The following is a 27,066-nucleotide window of genomic DNA, read 5'->3' as shown; positions in this document are numbered from 1 at the left end:
GAGCCCCCCCACAGTTTGTTGCTGTTTTTGTGAGCCCTGCCAACTCGTCAGCTGATCCCGCTTGTTCGCTTCATAGTGGGAGGAGAGCAGTGCCCCTACAGACTGGTTTCCTCCGCTCTATCGTTAACGTTTCGAAAAACATCGTAGATTTAAAATAACAAAGTGACGCATGCAAAAAATATGTTTTTCCTAATTTACATGGAAAATCCTCAGGAAATAGATAATGTCACAATAACTGTAGATTAGGCTACTAGGATTCGAGATATGGCATCAGTGATCGGTATCACTCAATGGAAACAATTATACATTTGTGGCTATCATTTAATCCAGCAGACTCGTGCCTCGCCCCCTCCAGTGTAGATTTAAATCATCCTTTGTTTACATGATGCAGTCCCTCTGTCCGCGGAAGGAGGCTTTTGGTAGTGCTGTGTGATTCCTACCAGCTGTTTCCCGCCTTGAAAGACATCCGATCAGCTGCAACTACACACATACACGTACATGCAGAAGGAAAGAGAGAGAGAGCGCCACACAACGAGGGAAACCTATCAGCTGGAAGTAGAGTAACGTTACAACTCAGAGTGCTCTGCTACTACATAAGGCATTTTCCGAATGATGAAATGATTCTAGATTTATGAACAAGGGAATTTACACCTGAAACATATTTTGTGCGTTAATTCATTTGAACCGGGGGACACAACTGGAGAGGAAAGCATGGAGTATTTCATGGTACCAGCACAGAAGGTGCCCTCCTTGCAACATTTTAGGAAAACGGAGAAGGAAGTGATCGGGGGTCTTTGCAGGTGTGTATGCACTTTTACTGTTTCGCATTATTTTATATGATAACAATTTGTTTATCTCTGCTTGTGGTGCGCACTTAGCGACTGTGGCGTGGCAACATGCTCGATTTGATCTGTATGTTATTGTGTACTGTACACGACCCACTGTCAGAGAGCGAGACAAATATTACCTTTATTGAATACCGATTAAGTACTCATATTAGGTAGAAGATGATTCAGTACATTCATATGTAACTTCATTATACCGTTACTTTAGCGAAATCTAGACATTTAATAGCTAACAAACATACCCCACGTGGTTACATGCACACCACGCTGCTGCTCTGTTCCGAGAGATCCCTGGCTATTTTGATATTTTCCCAACGGTCACGTTATGTTTTGGATAAGTATACTAATTTACATAGGAGCAAGAGAGGTAGTACATGTATAACAAAGGTGTCGCACCTTTGTTATGCATGTTTAGCCCACAAGTCCCAGAGGGTACTGTTTGCTCAGCTCGTTGGGGAGCGCGCTGAAGTTATTGTGGGCAGTGCGGCCATGCTTGTGCTAAAGTGGTGAGGGATCTGTCGTAGTCTTCCCTCCAGTAACTTCACATTTCATGATCATTTATGAAAAAAAATCACGGCGAAAATTAAAGTAATCGCATTTGTGCAACGAAATCGCAGTTTCGCTGGTATTCTTGGCCACATTTTGGTGCACTCTAGTACGATATGCACTGCGTCTTTTATCCCGCAGCTCAGCCATGCCGCCGCATGTACAGAGGAAGCAGTCGCATTGTTGTAATGGCGGAGGACTAGATGAGTGGGTTTGAACGCAGTAGTGTGGCGGCGCGATACTAAAACAGATCGGACCGTTTGAAATAGATTGTGTCGCCGCGAGGCATTCCGCAACCGATTGAGAAATTAATAGTGGTCTTTTTAATTAGGTTGTGTGTATAGTGGAAGGCCAGTCGATGCATTTGCAACCTTTCGTAGACAGGGAGGCGGAGATGAAGGATAAAGTGTGGTCTGGGACATGTAGTTCTATTCTCGAATTGTGTAAAATTCCGAATGTAGGATTTTGCATAAAATTGTGCAAGCAACACTAAATTATAGTCTTCGAGGTGCAAATTTGGCCACAATACATTCTCAAACATGATTTCTCACTTAGAAATATGTATTTATTATGTTAATGTTGCTATAATTTGGAGACCCAGTTTAAAGCAACTCATCTAATATACTGTTCCTAGTCTGTCAAGCTATGGTGGTTGTATTTCTGACTGGGCTCGCTATTCACTACCACCCAGGCGTGATTTGGCAGAGGCTGTGTTTGCTGGCTGGTTTCTGGGATGTAAGGAAACAGCAGACACAATTGTTCCCTGTGTTTGCTCTGAGGCAGCTGAGTCAGTACTGATAAGAGCCTTGCTACTAGAAAGCTTCCCAGTGATACTCCCATTAGATACAGAGGATGTGGGAGTTCAATTAGACATTTCCCATCCCAAATGGAATCTGTGTGGGTGCCATGCTGAACAAATCAGGATGACAAACGCTTTTATGGTTGGAATTCTCACAGGCTGTGTTCCGTGGGTTCAGAGGTCTGAAACAATGGGGTTTGGCCAGGGGTTCTAGCAGGAAAGTCAGCATTGGGTTGTGCAGTGGGCCATGTGAAGCGTCTGCTAGGGTGTTATAAGAAAACAGCATCAAAGCCTGTTTTGCACTTTCTTGCTGTTTTCTCAGGGCACAGTCAGCTTGGTACGTAGGAAGCATGGCTGTTACTGTATTTTTAGCATCGAAATTGACCATCACAATGGTTCTGTTTTGAAAGCTCAGCAAAGCTTTGTTTTCTGGCTTGTTTTGATAGTTCATACATAGCTGCGCTGTTGCTCACAGTAGGTTCATTCATGTTTTGAATTTATACTCAGACCAATAGAGACTCAGACCAATAGAGGTCAACTTGAAGATCTCACTTGATATCTACACTGTGGACCTTTGACCTCTATTGTGTAACCTTACGACCTCTTCTCTTCCTCCCCCCAGCCTGGCGAACATTCCCCTGACCCCGGAGACGGCACGCGACCAGGAGCGGCGGATCCGTCGGGAGATCGCCAACAGCAACGAGCGGCGGCGTATGCAGAGCATCAACTCCGGCTTCCAATCGCTCAAGACGCTCATCCCCCACAGCGACGGAGAGAAACTCAGCAAGGTGGGTCCGAGGGAGGAAAGGAAGGGAGAGAAACTCAGCAAGGTGGGTCCGAGGGAGGAAAGGAAGGGAGAGAAACTCAGCAAGGTGGGTCAGACTTTGACTTGTTTATTAGACAACAACAAATTAAAACCGCGTAGCAAACTACAACGTGCACTAATGGAATTATAAGAGGACACAATAACGGCAGAAAAGTCCACCACATATTGTGGTCAGAGAGAGATGGAAATGGAGGGAGAACATTTAGTAAGGTCAGATAGGAGGGAGTTGGAGAGAGAGAGAGATCAGACAGACAGGGATATTGGGTTAGTAGGTTAGTCTAGAGAAATCAGACAGGGAGATTGGGTTAGTAGGTTAGTCTAGAGAGAGCAGACAGACAGGGAGATTGGGTTAGTGGGTTAGTCTAGAGAGATCAGACAGACAGGGAGATTGGTTTAGTAGGTCAGTCTAGAGAGATCAGACAGACAGGGAGATTGGTTTAGTAGGTCAGTCTAGAGAGATCAGACAGACAGGGAGATTGGGTTAGTATGTTAAAGTCTAGAGCAGTGGATCCCAAACTTTTTATAGTCCCGTACCCCTTCAAACATTCAACCTCCAGCTGCGTACCCCCTCTAGCACCAGGATCAGCACACTCAAATGTTGTTTTTTTGCCATCATTGTAATAAGCCTGCCACACACACACACACTAATTAAACATAAGAATGAGTTTTTGTCACAACCTGGCTTGTGGGAAGTGACAAAGAGCTCTTGTAGGACCAGGGCACAAATAATAATATAATAATAATCAATAATTTTACACTTTATTTAACCATCTTACATATAAAACTTTATTGATCATCGAAAATTGTGAATAACTCACCACAGGTTAATGAGAAGGGTGTAATTGAAAGGATGCACATAACTCTGCAATGTTGGGTTGTGGAAAGAGTCTCAGTCTTAAATCATTTTCCACACACAGTCTGTGCCTGTATTTAGTTTTCATGCTAGTGAGGGCTGAGAATCCACTTTTACATACGTATGTGGTTGCAAAGGGCATCAGTGTCTTAACAGTGTGATTCCTGGCTTGGCGATACTCTGAGCGCAGCCCTATCCAGAAATCTGGCAGTGGCTTCTGTTTAAATTACATTTTCACGGAACCGCTTGTCTGAATTTTGATGAGGCTCTTTTGTTCAGATATCGGTAAGTGGACTGGAGGCAGGGCATGAAAGGGATAACAAATCCAGTTGTTTGTGTCATCCGTTTCGGGGAAAGTACCTGCGTAATTGCGCACCCAACTCACTGCTTCGCTGTATCACATTTGACATTGTCGGTAAGCCTGACTTCATTTGCAAACAAAAACATCATACATTAATGGAAAGACCTGTGTGTTGTCCTTGTTAATGCAGACAGAGAAGAGCTCCAACTTCTTAATCATAGCCTCAATTTTGTCCCGCACTTTGATAGTTGCGGAGAGTCCCTGTAATCCTAGATTCAGATCATTCAGGCGAGAAAAAACATCACCCAGATAGGCCAGTCATATGAGAAACTTGTCATCATGCAAGCAGTCAGACAAGTGAAAATTATGGTCAGTAAAGAGAACTTTAAGCTCGTCTCTCAATTAAAAAAAATGTGTCATTACCTTGATAACCCTTGATGACCAGCGCACTTCTGTATGTTGTAAAAGCATTACATGGTCGCTGCCCATATCATGGCATAATGCAGAAAATACACGAGAGTTCAGGGGCCTTGCTTTAACAAAGTTAACCATTTTCACTGTAGTGTCCAAAATGTCTTTCAAGCTGTCAGGCATTCCCTTGGCAGCAAGAGCCTCTCGGTGGATGCTGCAGTGTACCCATGTGGTGTCGGGAGCAACTGCTTGCACAGGCATTACCACGCCACTATGTCTCCCTGTCATGGCGTTTGCGCCTTCAGGACAGATACCAACACATCTTAACCACCGAAGTCCATTTGATGGCACAAAGCTGTCCAGTACTTTAAACATATCCTGTCCTGGTTTCCAGTGGTTTCCAGAAGAGGATGTCTTCTTTAATTGACCCCCTATAAATGTAACGGACATATACCAGGAGCTGTGCCAGGCCTGCCACATCTGTTGACTCATCCAGCTGTAACGCATAGAATTCACTGGCTTGTATGCGAAGCAGTGATTGTTTCAAAGCATCTCCTGCCATGTCACTGATGTGTCGTGTAACAGTGTTGTTTGATGAAGACATTGTCTGTGTGTTTTTTTTAGGCCTTTTCCCCCAGCATTGTTCCAGCCATATCCGAGGCAGCAGGAAGAATTAAGTCCTCCACAATAGTATGGGGCTTGCCTGTCCTAGCCACTCGGTAGCTCACCATATAAGACACTTCTAGCCCCTTCTTATTAATGGTATCTGTTGCTTTTATACAGGTCTTACTACTCAAAAGTGGTCTTAATTCTCAGACAAAAAAACTCCTGTGGCTTATTTTTCAAATTGGCATGTTTTGTTTCTAAATGTCTGCGCAAGAGTGAAGGTTTCATTGAGTTGTGAGATAGTACTTTTGTACATATAACACACTGTGGCTGAGGAAAGGCACTACTCCCAATATAAGTGAACCCCAAATCAATGTAGTTCTCATCATATTTGCACCTCTTTGATGGTCCAACGTCCCTGTCTGTTGTTCAGTGCTTTCCCAGGTAAGGGGGCAGTAGCTCTTCAGCTGCATCAGATTCACAACTGTCAGTGTCCATGCTAGCTGGGCGAACAACATGTAGAATTACTGATGCTAGCATTGGATGTGCTCGTGGAAGCAGAACAACTTGTGTTGTCGACAGGTGCAGGTGTAGTACTGCTAGTACTACTAGTAGAGCTGGTATGTGTCTCTATGGACGCATGCCTTACTTTTTTTAACCATTTATCAATTTTCAAGCAAACGGAAATTGGCTACATACGGACCGTTAGTGGAATTCCCTCGAGAGAGTAACAGTTAATGTGATTGGATGTTCATTATTTGACTCGGCTACCTGTATTTGACATTGTGTTGTTATTTCACTGAACACTAGATGGTTTAATTTCATTTTTGGCAGTGAAACGAGGTTACTCAGGCGAGAAAAAAACCTCACCCAAATGTATAGCCCAGTTGGAAAATATAAATAACTGTTTGAAAATGTGTAGAAAAAATAAATACGTTTGTTCAAATTTTGTTTAAATCTTTTATACATGTGAATCACATTTTTATTTGGCGTACCCCCGACGGCATTGTGCGTTCCCCAGTTTGGGAATACCTGGTCTAGAGAGATCGGTCAGACAGACAGGTAAAGTGGGATAGTAGGTTCAAGTCGAAAGATTAGTCAGACAGATAGGGAGATTGGGTTAGTAGTTTTGTCTAGAGAGGTCAGACAGACAGGGAGATTGGGTTAGTAGGTTAGTCTAAAGAGATCAGTCAGACAGACAGGGAGATTGGGTTAGTTGTTTTGTCTAGAGAGATCAGTCAGACAGACAGGGAGATTGGGTTAGTAGTTTTGTCTAGAGAGATCAGAACGACAGGGATAGTGGGACAGTAGGTTAAAGTCTATAGAGATCAGACAGACGGGGATAGTGGGACAGTAGGTTAAAGTCTAGAGAGATCAGACAGACAGGGATAGTGGGACAGTAGGTTAAAGTCTAGAGAGATCAGTCAGACAGACATGGAGATTGGGTTAGTAGGTTAGTCTAAAGAGATCAGAAAGACAGGGATAGTGGGACAGTAGGTTAAGGTCTATAGAGATCAGTCAGGTGGACAGGGAAATTGGGTTAGTAGGTTAGTCTAAAGAGATCAGAAAGACAGGGAGACTGGGTTAGTAGGTTCGTCTAGAGAGATCAGACAGACAGGGATAGTGGGACAGTAGGTTAAAGTCTATAGAGATCAGACAGACAGGGATAGTGGGACAGTAGGTTCGTCTAGAGAGATCAGACAGGGATAGTGGGACAGTAGGTTAAAGTCTATAGAAATCAGTCAGATGGACAGGGAGATTGGGTTAGTAGGTTAGTCTAAAGAGATCAGACAGACGGGGATAGTGGGACAGTAGGTTAAAGTCTATAGAGATCAGACAGACAGGGATAGTGGGACAGTAGGTTAAAGTCTATAGAGATCAGTCAGGTGGACAGGGAGACTGGGTTAGTAGGTTCGTCTAGAGAGATCAGACAGGGATAGTGGGACAGTAGGTTAAAGTCTATAGAGATCAGACAGACAGGGATAGTGGGACAGTAGGTTAAAGTCTATAGAGATCAGACAGACAGGGATAGTGGGACAGTAGGTTAAAGTCTATAGAGATCAGACAGACAGGGATAGTGGGACAGTAGGTTAAAGTCTATAGAGATCAGTCAGGTGGACAGGGATAGTGGGACAGTAGGTTAAAGTCTATAGAGATCAGTCAGGTGGACAGGGATAGTGGGACAGTAGGTTAAAGTCTATAGAGATCAGTCAGATGGACAGGGAGATTGGGTTAGTAGGTTCGTCTAGAGAGATCAGACAGACAGGGATAGTGGGACAGTAGGTTAAAGTCTATAGAGATCAGTCAGGTGGACAGGGATAGTGGGACAGTAGGTTAAAGTCTATAGAGATCAGTCAGGTGGACAGGGATAGTGGGACAGTAGGTTAAAGTCTATAGAGATCAGTCAGGTGGACAGGGATAGTGGGACAGTAGGTTAAAGTCTATAGAGATCAGTCAGGTGGACAGGGATAGTGGGACAGTAGGTTAAAGTCTATAGAGATCAGTCAGGTGGACAGGGATAGTGGGACAGTAGGTTAAAGTCTATAGAGATCAGTCAGGTGGACAGGGAGATTGCCATGCCTGTTCAACTCCCAGTACATATAATTCTAGATATTTACAGTGCTGCTTGAAAGAATGTGAACCCTACAGGGCTGCTCATTTATTTTGCTATAAAATATTAAAATAAACATAAAAAACCCAATTCGTAATACAGACATTCCAGGTAAATGACAGAACCAAAAAAATATATATATATATTCATTGTTTATTTAACAGAAACTCAGATTTGATGTGTGCTCAGATATGTGAGCCCCTTCAGTCAATAGCTTGTGGCACCGCCATTAACAGCGATAACTTGGAGTAACTGTCTCCTATAGCCAGTGATCAGTCTCTGATGTCTGTTTTGAGGGATTTTTGCCAACTCCTTCTTACAGAACTCAGCCAATTGAGTGAGGTTTGAGTAGTGTCTGGCATGAACTGTCCGCTTCAGGTCCTGCCACAGCATCTTGATTGGATTTAGGTCAGGACTTTGACTTGCCCAAGCCAAAACACAAATCTTCTTTCTCCTGAGCTATTATTTGGTAGATTTGCTTTAATGCTTTGGGTCTTTGTTTTGTTGGAAGACCCACTTTCGGCCCAGCTTTAGCTCCTTGACTGATGGCATGACGTTCTGTTCAAGAATCTCCTGGTATACCTCAGAATTCATGGTTCCCTTAATGATGTGAAGTCGTCCCGGTCCAGAGGAGGAAAAGCAGCCCCACATCTTGACATTCCCATCACCATGCTTGACGTTGGGATAAGGTTATTTTGGTGGTAGACAGTGTTGGGTTTTAGCCAAACATAGCAGTGTTGATTGTGAACAAAAAGGTCAATTTTGGACTCATCGGTCCAGAGAATGGACTTCCAGAAACTGTCAGGTTTCTCCAGGTGGTCTCTTGCAAAGTTAAGACGGGCAGTTTGGTTCTTTTTTGACAGCAGAGGCTTCTTCCTAGCAACCCTCCCATGTAGAGGTCGACCGATTATGATTTTTCAACGCCGATACCGATTATTGGAGGGCCAAAAAAGCCGATACCAATTAATCGTCTGATTATTTTCTTTTTTTATATATGACAATTACAACAATACTGAATGAACACTTATTTTAACTTAATATAATACATCAATAAAATCAATTTAGCCTCAAATAAATAATGAAACATGTTCAATTTGGTTTAAATAATGCAAAACAAAGTGTTGGAGAAGAAAGTAAAAGTGCAATATGTGCCATGTAAGGGCTGTCGTCGTAATAAAACCAAGGTGCAGCGGAGGATGTGTGTTCATCTTGATATTTAATGAAAAAAGGAGAACACTATACAAAAATAAACCAAAGACAGCAAAACAGTCCTGTCAGGAAAAACTCTCAACAGAAAGCACTAGACAGAAACAATCACCCACAAAAACCCAAAGGAAAAACAGGCTACTTATGTGTGACTCCCAATCAGCAACAACAAACTACAGCTGTGCCTGATTGGAAGCCACACGGCCAAAATCAACGAAACAAATCAACCTAGAAAAAAGAACATAGAACGCCCACCCAATGTAACACCCTGGCCTAACCAAAGTAAAGAACAAAACCCCTCTCTATGGCCAGGGCGTTACAGCCATGTAAGAAAGCTAATGTTTAAGTGCCTTGCTCAGAACATGGGAACATATGAAAGCTAGTGGTTCCTTTTAACATGAGTCTTCAATATTCCCAGGTAAGATGTTTTAGGTTGTAGTTATATTATTATAGGAATTATAGGACTATTTCTCTCTATACGATTTGTATTTCATATACCTTTAACTATTCGATGTTCTTATAGGCACTTTAGTATTGCCAGTGTAACAGTATAGCTTCCGTCCCTCTCCTCGCTCCTACCTGGGCTCAAACCAAGAACACATCGACAACAGCCATCCTCGAAGCAGCGTTACCCATGCAGAGGAAGGGAAAAAACTACTCCAAGTCTCAGAGCGAGTGACGTTTGAAACGCTATTAGCGTGCACCCGGCTAACTAGCTAGCCATTTCACATCGGTTACACCAGCCTAATCTTGGGAGTTGATAGGCTTGAAGGGGTGGAACGTTCCAACAGGAATCTGTTCCAAAAAACGTAAAGTAAAAGGTTGCCAACCAACAACGCATACAAAGTAGCAACGCATACAAACCTAGCTAACTAGCTGCCGAATAGGCATCAACTCACCACGTAGCTTATTCTTAATGTTTGTCCATAGGCAAACAGACATGTGAGGACAGAGATTTTTCGGAATAAACGTGACGAGTGAAAAACGCAATGAAATAGACCACTCCCTACCAGGTATCTTATTCTGCCGCTATACAACTTTGTATGCGTTGTTTTTTGGAAACCTTGTTATTTACGAAGTTTTTGGAATAGATTCCTGTTGGAACGTTCCGCAAATTATACCCACCCAGGTTGAAGTCATAAACAGCGCAATGCTTGAAGCACAGCGAAGGGCTGTTTGAATGAATGCTTACGAGCCTGCTGCTGCCTACCACCGCTCAGTCAGACTGCTCTATCAAATCATAGACTTAATTATAATATAATAAACACACAGAAATATGAGCCTTGGGTCATTAGTATGGTCAAATCTGGAAACTATCATCTCGAAAACAAACATTTTTTTCTTTAAGTGACATTCGGAACCGTTCCGTATTTTATCTAACGGGTGACTAAGTCTAAATATTCCTGTTAGGCATTGATGTTTATGGTTAGGTACATTGGTGCAACGACAGTACTTTTTTCGCAAATGCGCTTGTTAAATCAACACCCGTTTGTCGAAGTAGGCTGTGATTCAATGACAATTAACAGGCATCGCATCGATCATATGCAACGCAGGACACGTTAGATAAACTAGTAATATCATCAACCATGTGTAGTTAACTAGTGATTATGTTAAGATTGATAGTTTTTTATAAGTCTAATGCTAGCTAGCAACTTACCTTTGCTTCTTGCTGCCCTCACGTTACAGGTAGTCAGCCTGTTAATCCTTGTGGAGTGCAATGTAAGGCAGTTGGTTAGAGCGTTGGACTGGTAACCGAAGGTTGCAAAAACGAATCCCCCCTGAACAAGGCAGTTAACCCCCGTTTCTAGGCCGTCATTGTAAATAAGAATGTGTTCTTAATCGGACTTGCCTAGTTAATAAAGGTGTAAAAAAAAAAAAAAAAATTGGCAAATCAGTGGCCAAAAATACCGATTGTTATGAAAACTTGAAATCGGCCCTAATTAATCGGCCATTCCGATTAATCGGTCGACCTCTACTCCCATGAATGGCATTAGGAGTCAGTGTTCTTATTGTTGAAGCATGCACAGTTACCTGAGATGCAGCAAGGGAGGTCTGCAAATCTCTAGATGTTATATTTGGGTTGGCTTTTACCTGATTTATTATTGTTCTTGTGGCTCTTGGGGATATTTTGGAAGGGCGTCCACTTCAAGGCCGAGTTGCTGTCATGTTAAATGCTCTTCTTTTGCCTCACAGTGGACTGATGGAGCTGAAATCTTTTTGAGATGATTTTATAGCCTTCCCCAGACTGATGTGCTCTCACTACCCACGTTCTGATGTCCTCTGAGATCTCCTTTCCTCTCGGCATGGTGTGCTTTGCATTCACCTGGATGGGTAACACCAAACTGGCCAGGTTTCTTATCTCTATTTATCAGAGTCCCGCCCAAACTCTTTCCTAACGATCTCTCCTTTGATTGGTTTATTTGGTACCCAATTATTTTTCCCACCTGATTCTACTTACCTACTTGATTTAACCAATGCAACTTGGGGTTCACTTATTTTTGCACCTGCACTAATTCCTTTTTAATGTTGTTTTTCTACTACGCACATAATTTCCTGTACACCAACATATGGTATTGGTAAATATGAAGCTGTTATGTCAGATCAAAACGACTGGCTCTGGTTAAATGAAGATTTCATGGTAAAGACTAAACAAATCTGTAATAGAACAAGGGGTTCACAAAGTGTCAAGCAGACCTGTAATACGTACTGATAAGTTACTAGACAAGTCTACCCTTTGAAGTTGTACAGGCTGTTGTTGCTGCTACAGCACCAGTCAAGAGGCTGTTGTTGCTGCTACAGCACCAGTCAAGAGGCTGTTGTTGCTGCTACAGCACCAGTCAAGAAGCTGTTGTTGCTGCTACAGCACCAGTCAAGAGGCTGTTGTTGCTGCTACAGCACCAGTCAAGAAGCTCTTGTTGCTGCTACAGCATCAGTCAAGAGGCTGTTGTTGCTGCTACAGCACCAGTCAAGAGGCTCTTGTTGCTGCTACAGCACCAGTCAAGAGGCTCTTGTTGCTGCTACAGCACCAGTCAAGAGGCTGTTGTTGCTGCTACAGCACCAGTCAAGAGGCTGCTGTTGCTGCTACAGCACCAGTCAAGAGGCTGTTGTTGCTGCTACAGCACCAGTCAAGAGGCTCTTGTTGCTGCTACAGCACCAGTCAAGAGGCTGCTGTTGCTGCTACAGCACCAGTCAAGAGGCTGTTGTTGCTGCCACAGCACCAGTCAAGAGGCTGCTGTTGCTGCTACAGCACCAGTCAAGAGGCTGTTGTTGCTGCTACAGCACCAGTCAAGAGGCTGTTGTTGCTGCTACAGCACCAGTCAAGAGGCTGTTGTTGCTGCTACAGCACCAGTCAAGAGGCTGTTGTTGCTGCTACAGCACCAGTCAAGAGGCTCTTGTTGCTGCTACAGCACCAGTCAAGAGGCTCTTGTTGCTGCTACAGCACCAGTCAAGAGGCTGTTGTTGCTGCTACAGCACCAGTCAAGAAGCTCTTGTTGTTGCTATGTATCATTTTGTCGTAGTTATAACAGTGTTCACTCCTCTACAGGCGGCCATCTTGCAGCAGACAGCAGAGTACATCTTCGCTCTGGAGCAGGAGAAGACACGACTACTGCAGCAGAACAGCCAGCTCAAACGCTTCATTCAGGTGAGACACAGTCATCATTTGGTGTCACTAGTGTGACCCCCCATTTAGTTTGGATACGCAGTTGTTCCTACCAGCACGTGGCTCTCTACACACACGACTGTGCTCAGAATCATTACTTAGTTTTTTAACAATAGTAATCTGGCCTCAGTAGATGAGAAATGTTCTACTCTTCTCAGCACTTAAAATTCAGTTTACTTTCCTGTGTCCATTCCTTAGTTCATAGACTGTTCATCAGACACACTGCAATGGAAGGAATCACCCGTCGTAGTCCAAATCAACCCTATCTTAGTCCTCCATGACTTACTCTCTGACTCTCCCTCCCTCCTTTCGCTCCCTCTCTTGCTCCAACAGGAGTTCAGCGGCTCCTCCCCAAAGAGGAGGCGCGGGGCGGAGGAGAAGGATGAAGGGATCGGTTCTCCAGACATTTTGGAGGAGGAGAAGACGGAGGACCTGCGGAGGGAGATGGTGGAGCTGAGACAGCAGCTGGACAAGGAGCGCTCTGTTCGAATGATGCTGGAGGAGCATTTGAGACAGGAGGAGGTAGGAACAGAGACACAACCACAACAAGTAATTGTCAGGAACCACCGTATTCAGGGTGTGCACAGCGTGTTTGAAGTGATTGAAGTACTTGAATTTGGAGCTCAGAAAATCAAGTACTGGAAAACCTTGAGTTGAAAATCAGTCATTTCCTCAATTTGGTCGTTAAAAAGTCCCTGGAAATATTGTAGGCTATTTATAAACTCTCCTGCTCCAATATAATTATCCAATGATTTTATTTCTGATCAGTTTTTGTGAGAGTTTCCCACCGTTTCAATTGATGGGTGTTGGGCTAGTTTGTTGTGGTAAAACCATTTCATGAGGTCAACAACAGAATATTGACTTCAACTTGGCGTTCCATTACAAAGGAAACAGTTTTTGTTGTTGTTGCTTTCTCGTTTGAAAAACATAATACCAAACTAGAGGTCGGCCGATTATGATATTTCAACGCCAATACCGATTATTGGAGGGCCATAAAAAGCCGATACCGATTAATCGGTCGATTTTTATATATATTTGTAATAATGACAATTACAACAATACTGAATGAACACTTTTATTTTAACTTAATATAATACATCAACAAAATCAATTTAGTCTCAAATAAATAATGAAACATGTTCAATTTGGTTTAAATAATACAAAAACAAAGTGTTGGAGAAGAAAGTAAAAGTGCAATATGTGCCATGTAAAAAGCTAACGTTTAAGTTCCTTGCTCAGAACATGGGAACATATGAAAGCTGGTGGTTCCTTTTAACATGAGTCTTCAATATTCCCAGGTAAGAAGTTTTAGGTTGTAGTTATTATAGGAATGATATATTTCTCTCTATACCATTTGTATTTCCTATACCTTTGACTATTGGATGTTCTTATAGGCACTATAGTATTGCCAGCCTAATCTCGGGAGTTGATAGGCTTGAAGTCATAAACAGCCCAATGCTTGAAGCACAGCGAAGAGCTGCTGGCAAATGCAGGAAAGTGCTGTTTGAATGAATGCTTACGAGCCTGCTGCTGCCTACCACCGCTCAGTCAGACTGCTCTATCAAATCATAGACTTAATTATAATATAATAACTGTCAGGTGTCAGTTGTGCAGAGATGAGAATGGAGTCAGGCTCAGGACACTGAACTGAGTAAAATAACGTACTTTACTCTGGAAAATAATCAGATATATCCACGCAGGGATAACAAACCCTAACACAAAACCAGGAAACAATCACGCACAAAACATAATGAGAACCAGAGGGTTAAATAGGGAAATAATAACAACGTAATGGGAACCAGGTGTGAACAATCAAGACATAACAAATGGAAAAAGAAACGTGGATCGGTGGCAGCTAGAAAGCCGGTGACATCGACCGCCGAACGCCGCCCGAACAAGGAGAGGCACCAACTTCGGCGGAAGTCGTGACAATAACACACAGAAATACGAGCCTTAGGTCATGCATATGGTCAAATCCGGATACTATAATTTTGAAAACAATCGTTTATTCTTTCAATGAAATATGGAACCGTTCCGTATTTTATCTAACGGGTGGCATCCCTAAGTCTAAATATTACTGTTATATTGCACAACCTTCAATGTTATGTCATAATTACGTAAAATTCTGGCAAATGAATTATGGTCTTTGCTAGGAATAAATGGTCTTCACACAGTTCGCAACGAGCCAGGCGGCCCAAACTGCTGCATATACCCTGACTCTGCTTGCACTGAACGCAAGAGAAGTGACCCAATTTCCCTAGTTAAAATAAATTCATGTTAGCAGGCAATATTAACTAAATATGCAGGTTTAAAAATATATACTTGTGTATTGATTTTAAGAAAGGCATTGATGTTTATTGTTAGGTACATTGGTGCAACGATAGTGCTTTTGTTAAATCATCACCCGTTTGGCGAAGTAGGCTGTGATTAGATGAGAAATTAACAGGCACCGCATTGATTATATGTAATGCAGGACAAGCTAGTTAACATAGTAATATCATCAACCATGTGGAGTTAACTAGTGATTATGTTAAGAGTGATAGTTTTTTTAAAGATAAGTTTAATGCTAGCTAGCACCTTACCTTGGCTCCTATGCACTCACATAACAGGTAGTCAGCCTGCTACGCAGTCTCCTCGTTGAGTGCAATGTCATCGGCCATAATCGGTGTCCAAAAATGACGATTACTGATTGTTATGAAAACTTGAAATCGGCCCTAATTAATCGGCCATTCCAATTAACCTCTCTGGTATCACCTCGACAACAGCCAGTGAAATTGCAGGGCGCCAAATTCAAACAACAGAAATCCCATAATTAAAATTCCTCAAACATACAAGTATTATACACCATTTTAAAGATAAACTTCTTGTTAATTCAACCACAGTGTCCGATTTCAAAAAGGCTTTACGGCGAAAGCACACCATGCGATTATGTTAGGACAGCGCCTAGCCACAAGAAACCATACAGACATTTTCCAGCCAAGGAGAGGACTCACAAAAGTCAGAAATGGCGATTAAATGAATCACTAACCTTTGATGATCTTCATCTGGTGGCACTCCCAGGACTCCAGGTTACACAATAAATGTTCGTTTTGTTCGATAAAGTCCCTCTTTATGTCCAAAAACCTCAGTTTAAATTGGCGCGTTATGTTCAGTAATGCATTGTCTCAAATAACACGCGGTGAAATTGCAGAGAGCCAAATCAAATTACAGAAATACTCATCATAAACATTGATGAAAGATACAAGTGTTATACATAGGATTAAAGATAAACGTCTTGTTAATCCAGCCGCTGTGTCAGATTTTAAACAGGCTTTACGGCGAAAGCACACCAAGCGATTATGTTAGGACAGCGCCTAGCCACAAAACACCATACAGACATTTTCCAGCCAAGGACTCACAAAAGTCAGAAATAGCGATTAAATTAATCACTTACCTTTGATGATCTTCATCTGGTGGCACTCCCAGGACTCCATGTTCCACAATAAATGTTCGTTTTGTTCGATAATGTCCCTTTTTATGTCCAAAAACCTCAGTTTTGTTGGTGCGTTTAGTTCAGTAATCCAAAGGCACAAAGCGCGCTTTCAACATTCAGACCAAAAGTCAAAAAAGTACAATAAAAGTTCGTAGAAACATGTCAAACGATGTTTAAAATCAATCCTCAGGTAGTTTTTGTCATAAATAATCAATATCATTTCAACCAGACAAAAGCTTCGTCAATAGAAAAGGAGAAACAAGAAAGGCGCGCTCCCGATCACACGCTGGACTCATGTCTGGAAATTTCCACTGTCCACTCATTAAAAGTGCTGTATCCCTCATTTTTCAGAGTAAAAGCCTGAAACAATGCCTAAAGACTGGCCACATGTAGAAGAAGCCATGGAGATCGTGAACTCGGTCCTAAGTCTTTGTATGGTGGATAGGCTTTCAATTGAAAACCAGCCTTTCAAAATAATAGTACTTCCTGGATGGATTTTCGCCTGGCATATCAGTTCTGTTATACTCACAGACATTATTTTAACAGTTTTGGAAACTTTAGAGTGTTTTCTATCTGCATATCCTAGCTTCTGGGCCTGAGTAGCAGGCAGTTTACTTTGGGCACGCTTTTCATCCAAAATTCCGAATGCTGCTCCCTACCCTAGTGAAGTTAATCGGTCAACCTCTATACAAAACCCTTATACATCTGAAATGGCGAGGGTGAGATTAATGCTACTGTTTGGCTACATGGAAGGGTGAGATTAATGCTACTGGTAGCCTACATAGCGAGGGTGAGATTAATGCTACTGGTAGCCTACATGGACAGGGGAAGATTAATGCTACTGGTAGCCTACATGGACAGGGTGAGATTAATGCTACTGGTAGCCTACATGGACAGGGGAAGATTAATGCTACTGGTAGCCTACATGGACAGGGGGAGATTAATGCTACTGGTAGCCTACATGGACAGGGGAGATTAATGCTACTGGTAGCCTACATGGACAGGGTGAGATTAATGCTACTGGTAGCCTACATGGACAGGGGGAGATTAATGCTACTGGTAGCCTACATGGACAGGGTGAGATTAATGCTACTGGTAGCCTACATGGACAGGGTGAGATTAATGCTACTGTTAGTCTACATGAACAGGCTTTATCAGTGTACTTGCATTGCCAACATCACTACCGGTAGGCTGTAAAATTCAATCTATTTGAATACCAATGCATAGTACCATTGGGAAGGCCTATAAAATGCACCTCATGTTTTAGCATGATAATACACAGCCTCATGTCACAAGGATCTGTACACAGTTCCTGGAAGCTGAAACTGTGCCAGTTCTTCTATGGCCTGCATACTCACCAGACATGTCACCCATTGAGCATGTTTGGGATGCTCTGGATGGACGTGTACGACAACGTGTTCCAGTTCCCGCCAATATCCAGAAACTTCGCACAGTCATTGAAGAGGAGTGGGGGAACATTCCATCGGCCACAATCAACTGCCTGATCAACTCTATGTGAAGGAGATATGTCGCGCTGCATGACGCAAATGGTGGTCACACCACATACTGGCTGGTTTTCTGATCCACGCCCCTACCTTTTTTCCCCAACAGATTTATATCTGTATTCCCAATCATGTGAAATCCATAAAATAGGGCCTAATTCATTTATATCAATTGACTGATTTCCTTATACTCAATAAAGTCTTTATAATTGTTGCATGTTGCGTTTATATTTATGTTCAGTATATAAAGACTAATCCAAGGCTTTAATGACCATACACATTAGCAATGTTGCGCAGAGATAATAGATATGACGGTGCATATTCAGTAATGGCCGTGTTATGGTCTCCAGTCTGAGTCCTACCTCTGTTAACCACTCAGGTCTGCTGTGTTGTGGTTGGTGGTACTCAGCCTGAACATGTGTTAGGAACTCACTCCGAGCAGCAGGAGAGAGCCAGCACCCCAGCCCACAGCCCACAGGTGAGAGAAAGAGACTGAGAGACATACAATCACACTCGCATATCAACACACCCTAATGATATGACTGACATATGTTCAGAGGACGCACACATACACACACTACTGATGTGACATACAGTTGTGGCCAAAAGTTTTGAGAATGACACAAATAATAATTTCCACAAAGTCTGCTGCCTCAGTTTGTATGATGGCAATTTGCATATACTCCAGAATGTTATGAAGAGTGATCAGATGAATTGCAATTCATTGCAAAGTGCCTCTTTGCCATGCAAATGAACTGAATCCCCAAAAAACATTTCCACTGCATTTCAGCCCTGCCACAAAAGGACCAGCTGACATCATGTCAGTGATTCTCTCGTTAACACACTGTGAGTGTTGACGAGGACAAGGCTGGAGATCACTCTGTCATGCTGATTGAGTTCGAATAACAGACTGGAAGCTTCAAAAGGAGGGTGGTGCTTGGAATCATTGTTCTTCCTCTGTCAACCACGGTTACCTGCAAGGAAACACGTGCTGTGATCATTGCTTTGGACAAAAATGGCTTCACAGGCAAGGATATTGCTGCCAGTAAGATTGCACCTAAATAAACCATTTATCGGATCATCAAGAACTTCAAGGAGAGCGGGTTCAATTGTTGTGAAGAAGGCTTCAGGATGCCCAAGAAATTCCAGCAAGCGCCAGGACCGTCTCTTAAAGTTGATTCAGCTGCAGGATCGGGGCACCACCAGTACAGAACTTGCTCAGGAATGGCAGCAGGCAGGTGTGAGTGCATCTGCACGCACAGTGAGGCGAAGACTTTTGTAGGATGGCTTGGTGTCAAGAAGGGCAGCAAAGAAGCCACTTCTCTCCAGGAAAAACATCAGGGACAGACTGATGTTCTGCAAAAGGTACAGGGATTGGACTGCTGAGGACTGGGGTAAAGTAATTTTCTCTGATGAATCTCCTTTCCGTTTGTTTGGGGCATCCGGAAAAAAAGCTTGTCTGGAGAAGTCAAGGTGAGCGCTACCATCAGTCCTGTGTCATGCCAACAGTAAAGTATCCTGAGACCATTCATGTGTGGGGTTGCTTCTCAGCCAAGTGAGTGGGCTCACTTGCAATTTTTCCTAAGAACACAGCCAAGAATGGTACCAACACATCCTCCGAGAGCAACTTCTCCCAACCATCCAGGAACAGTTTGGTGACGAACAATGCCCTTTCCAGCATGATGGAGCACCTTGCCATAAGGCAGAGGGGATAACTAAGTGGCTCGGGGAACAAAACATCAATATTTTGGGTCCATGGCCAGGAAACTCCCCAGACCTTAATCCCATTGAGAACTTGTGGTCAATCCTCAAGAGGCGGGTGGAAAAACAAAAACCCACAAATTCTGACAAACTCCAAGCATTGATTATGCAAGAATATGCTGCCATCAGTCAGGATGTGGCCCAGAAGTTAATTGACAGCATGCCAGGGCGGATTACAGAGGTCTTGAAAAAGAAGGGTCAACACTGCAAATATTGACTCTTTGCATCAACTTCATGTAATTGTCAATAAAAGTCTTTGACACTTATGAAATGCTTGTAATTATACAGTATTCAATAGTAACATCTGACAAAAATATCTAAAGACACTGAAGCAGCAAACTTTGTGGAAATTAATATTTGTGTACATTCTTAAAACTTTTGTCCACGACTGTACATTGTCTCCAGAGGCGTCAGGAAGACTCTAAATCGCCACAGTGGAAACGCATCAACACAACACCCGTCTGAGAATAACCCATAGCTGAGCTCAAGGTTTACCGTGGTCAACAACTCTGACACATTTACGGTCGACTCTCCATTACCGGCGCACAGATCACTGCGTTTCAGTCACATCCTTGAGAGCCCGGGAATCATTCTAGTCCCATATTTTTGTTGTTATTGCTTTTGCCTGATTCTGTTTTGCTCTCAAAATAACACTTTTTTTTAACTAGAAAAACAACACAACTGGATGTTGTAAGTCCACAATAATGCTTAGATCAGGAGACAACTTTTGAGGTGTGGAAAAAAGAAAGGTTGATTTTGGGGTGTAGTTACCCTTTAATTGAGCTGCACACCAGCCAGAGACTGTTGTTTGGGTAGCAATGTTTCTGTAGCACTCATTTGATGGCAGAGTTTACAAAACAAATGTCCACTCGATTGATGCAAATAATCATGATATCATTCTGCCAGGTAGGCTTAGGCTACTTTTTTAGTTAACGTTTAATTGATACGGTTTTTGGGAACCTTATCTATCTACCAGAAGATGGTTGTCATGACATTAGCATCATCACTAGCGGCTACACGAAGTGGTAGACAAACGTGCACACACAGACACGGGCGTTCCTGTGCTGTTGCCTCTTCAGAAAGTTGAAGGAAAATAGGAATCACTGATGCATTTTGTTCATTTTATATGGCCCTAGAAATCCAGTCTCTGTGGTGATGGTCTCTCCCTCCCTCCTACCCTCCCTCCTACCCTCCCCACGGTGGCATCTCAGGTTGAATAGGGAACAGCATGATGACAGGCAGTGTCACTGGGGCTCAGGCTGTAGAATGTAGAGGAACATAGTTGTAGTTGTATTATTGTTCACCAGAGGGCAGCAGAAGCTCCTAGGAAAGAGGTGTTGGGAAGATGAGTCTGTTGATGTATTTCCTTGTTATTAAATAATAAAGCTTGGATATAGTCTGTTGTTAGTCATCATGTGGCGTTTTAGGGTGACTGAAACAAATGGCTTGCTCTTTCTAAAAATTGACTTTTCGAGTGTCAACCAGTGTGTTTTCGGGGATCGGTTTGGGCAAGGAGAGGTGCAGAATCACTCATCTTGATCCCATGAATACAGTGCATTCAGAAAGTATTCAGACCCCTTGACCGTTTCCACATTTTGTTACGTTACAGCCTTATTCTAAAATTGATAAAATGTATTATTTTACTCATCAATCTACACACAATACCCAATAAGGACAAAGTGAAAACAGGTTTTTAGAAATTTTAGCAAATGTATTCAAAATAAACAACTGAAATATTACATTTACATAAGTATTCAGACCCTTTACTCAGTGCTTTGTTGAAGCACCTGTTTTTTCTTTGTCAGATTAATGAGATTGATGGGGGGGGGGACAATTTAATCAATTTTAGAATAAGGCTTTAACGTAACAAAATGTGGAAAAAGTCAAGGGGTCTGAATACACTGTAGTTATTTGGGATGCAAGGTGATTTGTGATTCCGTGCAATCTGACTAATGTATCTCTAACATGCACAATGTATATCTGTGTGACCTCTTCATCCTCCTGCCCCTCCAGGTGCTGGCCCCCAGGTCGCCCCCCGCCCCCACCCACCACCCCACAGTCATCGTCCCAGCCCCGCCTCCCCATCACGTCACCGTGGTAACCATGGGCCCGGCCTCTGTCATCAACACAGCCTCCACGTCTCGCCAGAACCTGGACACCATTGTGCAGGTGAGCCAAAGAAGAACACCTGTGGAGAAATTGTAGTTGTATCAAACGCAGGGAGAAAAAACTGTGCTCTCTGAATTTATGCAACTGTTATCTTTGGTATGTTTCAGATAGATTTTTCTTCAGTCAGAACTACATTTGGTAGTTCTATGGAAAGTATCCATAAAAAGTGTCAATTGTCAGTGCATTTCCACATGTGAACACCAGATGGTGGTGTAGTCACTGCGTCTGCCACTGCTGTTTGCCACTCACTCTGCTTCCCTCCATATCTGTCTCTCCCTCCATCTCCAGGCCATCCAGCACATTGAGAGCATCCAGGAGAGGGTGGGGGAGGAGGAGCAGCGCCGGGCGGTGATCGTCACCCAGGGACGCGCCCTCACAGACACAGCCGGGTCCGACACGGCGTCCGACAGCGAGGGGCCAGAGGACTGCTCACTGCCCTGAGGCCTCCCATCACACACAGGGGCCACGAGAGGGGGCCCCGTACAACACCCACAATACTCTGATTATATGTCCATTTATTAGGTTGGATAGACGGATCAGACTCACACACACACACTGAACTAGGATAGTCTACTGTAACCGGATAATTACACATACACACTTCTTTCTGTCTCTCTTTTCTGCTTTCTTGCTTTTTCTCAAACCGGACAAAAAAATCAGTAGAAAGGTGATGGGTTGACCTGACAGTTCCACATAGCTCAAGCAGCCAGCAGCCTTCCCATCGGTCACGGCGCACCCATCCAACCCACTCCCTCTCTGGGTCTTGCTTCTCCAGAGAGCTGCCTGAGGATGGAAGTGTCACACCCCGGTCCAGCCCGGTCCCTTGGCTCAGTTGTCCAATGGAGACTCTTTCTCATCTTCTCCAAAACCAACCAAGCAACTTATATGCCCAGCGAGCAGGAGAGCGCGCCTGGACAGGACAGCTGTACCCCAACCAGCAGCACAGCCGTCCCAGGCGACCCCACACCCCCCCATACAAGAGATAATTTCTCCAAGAAGTCTTCTACTTCCTGTATCTCTTCACTATATTTCTGCCCAGGGGGATCTCCCCTGAGCGATGAGACACTGTGAGCATTCAAAGACACATTCTGAATCAATTCCAACACACCTTTTTGGCTCCTTAGTAAGAGAAAATGTTTTCTGTTGTACTTTACAAAGAATTTGTAAGAGTTTGCGTAACAATTTTTCTTTTTGATCTCGTGTTCTGCTCGGGGGCTCTGGTCGATAAATCACAGGGATTGTACTGAAACGTGACAGCACAGAAAGGCCCATATTGATGCAGCTAGAGGTCTGTTCATTTCAGTGGTGCTGTTAGGAGACAAAGCTAAAGCTAAGCTTACTATGGAAAGAGGAGGAGTGCACTTACAGTTCCCTCTCTCTTTTAGCTCCATCACACTTTTTACTGGGCTGGGTTCCCAGTAGACATTTATGTAGGCGACACTCCCCTAACTACAAAAAGTATGTTGGTTCCATCGGTAGTACAGACAAAAACCTGTAACACTGATTCACCCTTTTGTCTGTTGTTTTTGACATTTTGGCATCTAGCTTGTTGAATAAGCTAATCGATGGGTACGTCTTGAGTTTTTAAAACCCTTTGTGTGTTTTTGCTCTTGTACACATAGGGTAGGCTGCTGTATCCAGCTCCATGCTGTAATTAGGTGGGTTGTGTTCAGGGTTAGGAAAGCCCTGTATTTGGGACAGGCCTCTGTTTGATATTGTAGGAGAACACACACACCCTCCTGTGCAATTAATGGTCCCATCATCTGATAACGCTCCTCCCATCATCTGATAAAGCTCCTCCCATCATCTGATAACGCTCCTCCCATCATCTGATAAAGCTCCTCCCATCATCTGATAACGCTCCTCCCATCATCTGATAACGCTCCTCCCATCATCTGATAAAGCTCCTCCCATCATCTGATAACGCTCCTCCCATCATCTGATAAAGCTCCTCCCATCATCTGATAAAGTTCCTCCTATCATCTGATAACGCTCCTCCCATCATCTGATAACGCTCCTCCCATCATCTGATAACGCTCCTCCCATCATCTGATAAAGCTCCTCCCATCATCTGATAACGCTCCTCCCATCATCTGATAAAGCTCCTCCCATCTGATAAAGGTCCTCCCATCATCTGATAAAGATCCTCCCATCATCTGATAAAGCTCCTCCCATCATCTGATAAAGCCCCTCCCATCTGATAAAGGTCCTCCCATCATCTGATACAGCTCCTCCCATCTGATAAAGGTCCTCCCATCATCTGATAAAGCTCCTCCCATCTGATAAAGATCCTCCCATCATCTGATAAAGCTCCTCCCATCATCTGATAAAGCTCCTCCCATCTGATAAAGGTCCTCCCATCTGATAAAGCTCCTCCCATCATCTGATAACGCTCCTCCCATCATCTGATAAAGCTCCTCCCATCTGATAAAGCTCCTCCCATCATTTGTCCCCGAGTTTTGGAAATGTCTCTCTGATGTTTGTGAGTTTAGATCCTTAATGGCCAATGATATTGGTTGACTGAGCATTTGACTCTATGTATTCACTAATAGGAACAAGCGTCCTGGAGGGGGCCAGGTATCTGTGGCATCACCATACTACTCAGCATCGTGATACTTGGCTTGGTATCACGTCATTAGTAAAATGTTGATATTGTGACAACCCCACTCTGAAAATAGGCACATTTTCTTGCGGTTTCCACAGATTTCTAGTGTGTCTCCGTACAAAAAAAAATGTCTGGGCACCTTTTTGGGCCCTCACCAGTTAGCATCCCTGGCTATTGTCAGTTTTTATTATTGTGCTTTTGAGCGTGTATCATTCTCTCTGTAAAGTCTATGGTGGTTTTGTTGTGCTCCAGATATGACAGTGGTTTACAGGGATCACAGACACTTTTTCAAAAGCCTGAGTTTTCCCAGGCTGACCTGATTGAAACCTTGCTGTATTGGAGGTTCTCCTATCCCGTGGAGTGAGGGGGGAATGCAGACAGACACATGTACAGTCATGGTGTGTTCCAGAAACCCAGATTCTGTGCAGATTGTCAGATCCTTACAATACTTAGAGAAATTGTGCAGAATATGCCCATCTGGATTGTACCCAGTATACCATGCTGTCTGGGGTGTGCGGAGAGAGAGAGGGGCAGCGGTTTGCCATAACACAGCTTCTAATGTGCAGGGTAGGCACTGTGAGGCCAGCCTTAACTCAACCCTGGAGTCAGAGCGAGAAAGAGGTAGAGGCTGGCTACACCTATAGGGAAAGCCTGAACACTGTTCAATGGGATTGATACTGTAAACCTTTTTGTCGAGAACCTCCCAATATAAATACACACTTGGCGGCTTAAGCTTTGTTTTAGTGTGCTGTGGTTTACATTTACATTTAAGTCATTTAGCAGACGCTCTTATCCAGAGCGACTTACAAATTGGTGCATTCACCTTATGATATCCAGTGGAACAACCACTTTACAATAGTGCATCTAAATCTTTTAAGGGGGGGGGGTTAGAAGGATTACTTTATCCTATCCCAGGTATTCCTTAAAGAGGTGGGGTTTCAGGTGTCTCCGGAAGGTGGTGATTGACTCCGCTATCCTGGCGTCGTGAGGGAGCTTGTTCCACCATTGGGGTGCCAGAGCAGCGAACAGTTTTGACTGGGCTGAGCGGGAACTGTGCTTCCTCAGAGGTAGGGAGGCGAGCAGGCCAGAGGTGGATGAACGCAGTGCCCTTGTTTGGGTGTAGGGCCTGATCAGAGCCTGAAGGTACGGAGGTGCCGTTCCCCTCACAGCTCCGTAGGCAAGCACCATGGTCTTGTAGCGGATGCGAGCTTCAACTGGAAGCCAGTGGAGAGAGCGGAGGAGCGGGGTGACGTGAGAGAACTTGGGAAGGTTGAACACCAGACGGGCTGCGGCGTTCTGGATGAGTTGTAGGGGTTTAATGGCACAGGCAGGGAGCCCAGCCAACAGCGAGTTGCAGTAATCCAGACGGGAGATGACAAGTGCCTGGATTAGGACCTGCGCCGCTTCCTGTGAGGCAGGGTCGTACTCTGCGAATGTTGTAGAGCATGAACCTACAGGATCGGGTCACCGCCTTGATGTTAGTGGAGAACGACAGGGTGTTGTCCAGGGTCACGCCAAGGTTCTTAGCACTCTGGGAGGAGGACACAAGGGAGTTGTCAACCGTGATGGCGAGATCATGGATCCGTCATCCAAAAGGAGATGTGGATGCATTGTTTTTAGACATTCCAGGAGATTCCACCAGTACCTTTTGCATCTTTAACTGGCACTTTTCAAGAGCAAAAAGCAACGGTTTTGTCCCAGAGGTTATTTTTGGCCACAATACGGCCAATCGCAAAGGAGTTGTTTTTGATGTAAAATTATTTGATGGCAAATTGGATTGATTTGTTGATTGTCCCTTATGTCTTCCCTTTGAGTGGAGAGGGAGTCCTTTTACTGCTGGACAGATGAGACGCATCTCCCTCCTATCCTTCCTTCTTGGTATTTACAGTGGATTCACAGTGGCCACGTTCAAGGCCACTTCATTGCAGTCGCATGCCAGAACCTCACAATGCCTGGATAGGTGTTTTTGTATCAGCTTACCACAAAATGATACCGGCAACTGATGCCCGACTGGAAAGTCAGGTGAAGTGGCACGCAACCGTGGGTTGCTGTGTGCAGTGCGACTGCAATGTAGTCAGCCTGGAACGCGACCACTGTGTTCACCCAGGAAGAAAACCAACTTAGCCATGTTGAGTTCCATTATTTGGAAATGGTCAGTGATTCTTGAGGTGTGCCCTCTATAAACCTTATAATCTGGATCGGAGGGGGCAGTCCTCCAATCCAGTCCTATTGATTACTGAACAAAATGTTATTTTTTTTGTTTGGTTACGCTTTATGCTATGTCCGTAGAAACCTTTTCGTACCCCTTTTCAGTACCTGTGTTCAAACATTTCCTCTGCTGATGCCAAGCACTGTCCCATAGATTTTTGTTGTGTATCTTCTATACGATATCTCTGTTAGATACATAACAGATTGCCTGTGAGGTGGGCAGGGGTCAGTGAATGGGGGGGTTACGGTTCTAAAGCACTTACTGTACTATATATGGGAGAGGGTTCCTCTTATTTTTCTAAAAGGGGGCCTCTCCTCGGCTGAAGCTCTTGATATGTTGTGAGACTAAAACCACACAGCTGTGTATTTCCCCCTTTCCCTGTGTCTGACCCGGTCATATACCCTGGGTGTATTCATTAGGCACCAAACGGAAGAAGATGGACTGAAACAGGGAGATAGTACCTGACCTTGCCCAATAAGAAACAGTTGTTTTAATTTTCCATTGCTACGGTGTGCCCTAGTGAATACAACCCCTGTCCCATGTCTGTCTGTCCCTCATCTCTTTGTCTGTCTGTAGTCAACACAAGACTCTCGTCCTGTCTTCCCTCTCCGTCACTCACGCCCTCCTCTCCTCCCCAGCTCCTCTTTATCTGTTGTCTTGTGTTTTGTTGGACAGTCAGTCCA

General features: G+C 43.8%; 1 protein-coding gene across 6 annotated transcripts; it reads left to right on the top strand.

Moving 5' to 3' along the window:
• Positions 1–18: 18 nt before the first annotated feature.
• On the top strand, positions 19–24,302 carry LOC115206473 (transcription factor AP-4-like). 6 transcript variants are annotated; one of them, XR_003880805.1, is made up of 8 exons: positions 19–800; positions 2,813–3,062; positions 12,549–12,647; positions 12,999–13,187; positions 18,019–18,117; positions 21,414–21,569; positions 21,858–23,690; positions 24,003–24,302. XR_003880805.1 is itself a non-coding variant. In XM_029773516.1 (7 exons), exons 1-7 carry the CDS (start codon positions 712–714, stop codon positions 22,008–22,010), a joined length of 1,035 nt encoding a protein of 344 aa, XP_029629376.1. In that variant the 5' UTR covers positions 19–711; the 3' UTR covers positions 22,011–24,302. The 6 variants fall into 6 exon arrangements, 4 of the variants coding, with proteins under 4 accessions (XP_029629376.1, XP_029629407.1, XP_029629392.1 ...); XR_003880804.1 differs by having other exon boundaries at positions 21,858–23,920; XM_029773516.1 differs by having other exon boundaries at positions 21,858–24,302.
• Positions 24,303–27,066: the final 2,764 nt, after the last annotated feature.

Source organism: Salmo trutta, chromosome 1 (assembly GCF_901001165.1).
Source record: "Salmo trutta chromosome 1, fSalTru1.1, whole genome shotgun sequence".
In the NCBI taxonomy this organism is placed as follows: Eukaryota; Metazoa; Chordata; class Actinopteri; order Salmoniformes; family Salmonidae; genus Salmo; species Salmo trutta.
This window is presented reverse-complemented; position numbering and strand designations above follow the sequence as displayed.

Coding starts and splice junctions, on each gene's coding strand:
- LOC115206473 (XM_029773516.1), top strand. CDS start 712: ATGGAGTATTTCATGGTACCAGCACAGAAGGTGCCCTCCTTGCAACAT. Junction 3,063..12,548: donor AGGGAGAGAAACTCAGCAAG/GTGGGTCAGACT, acceptor ACTCCTCTACAG/GCGGCCATCTTGCAGCAGAC. Junction 13,188..18,018: donor AGCATTTGAGACAGGAGGAG/GTAGGAACAGAG, acceptor TTAACCACTCAG/GTCTGCTGTGTTGTGGTTGG.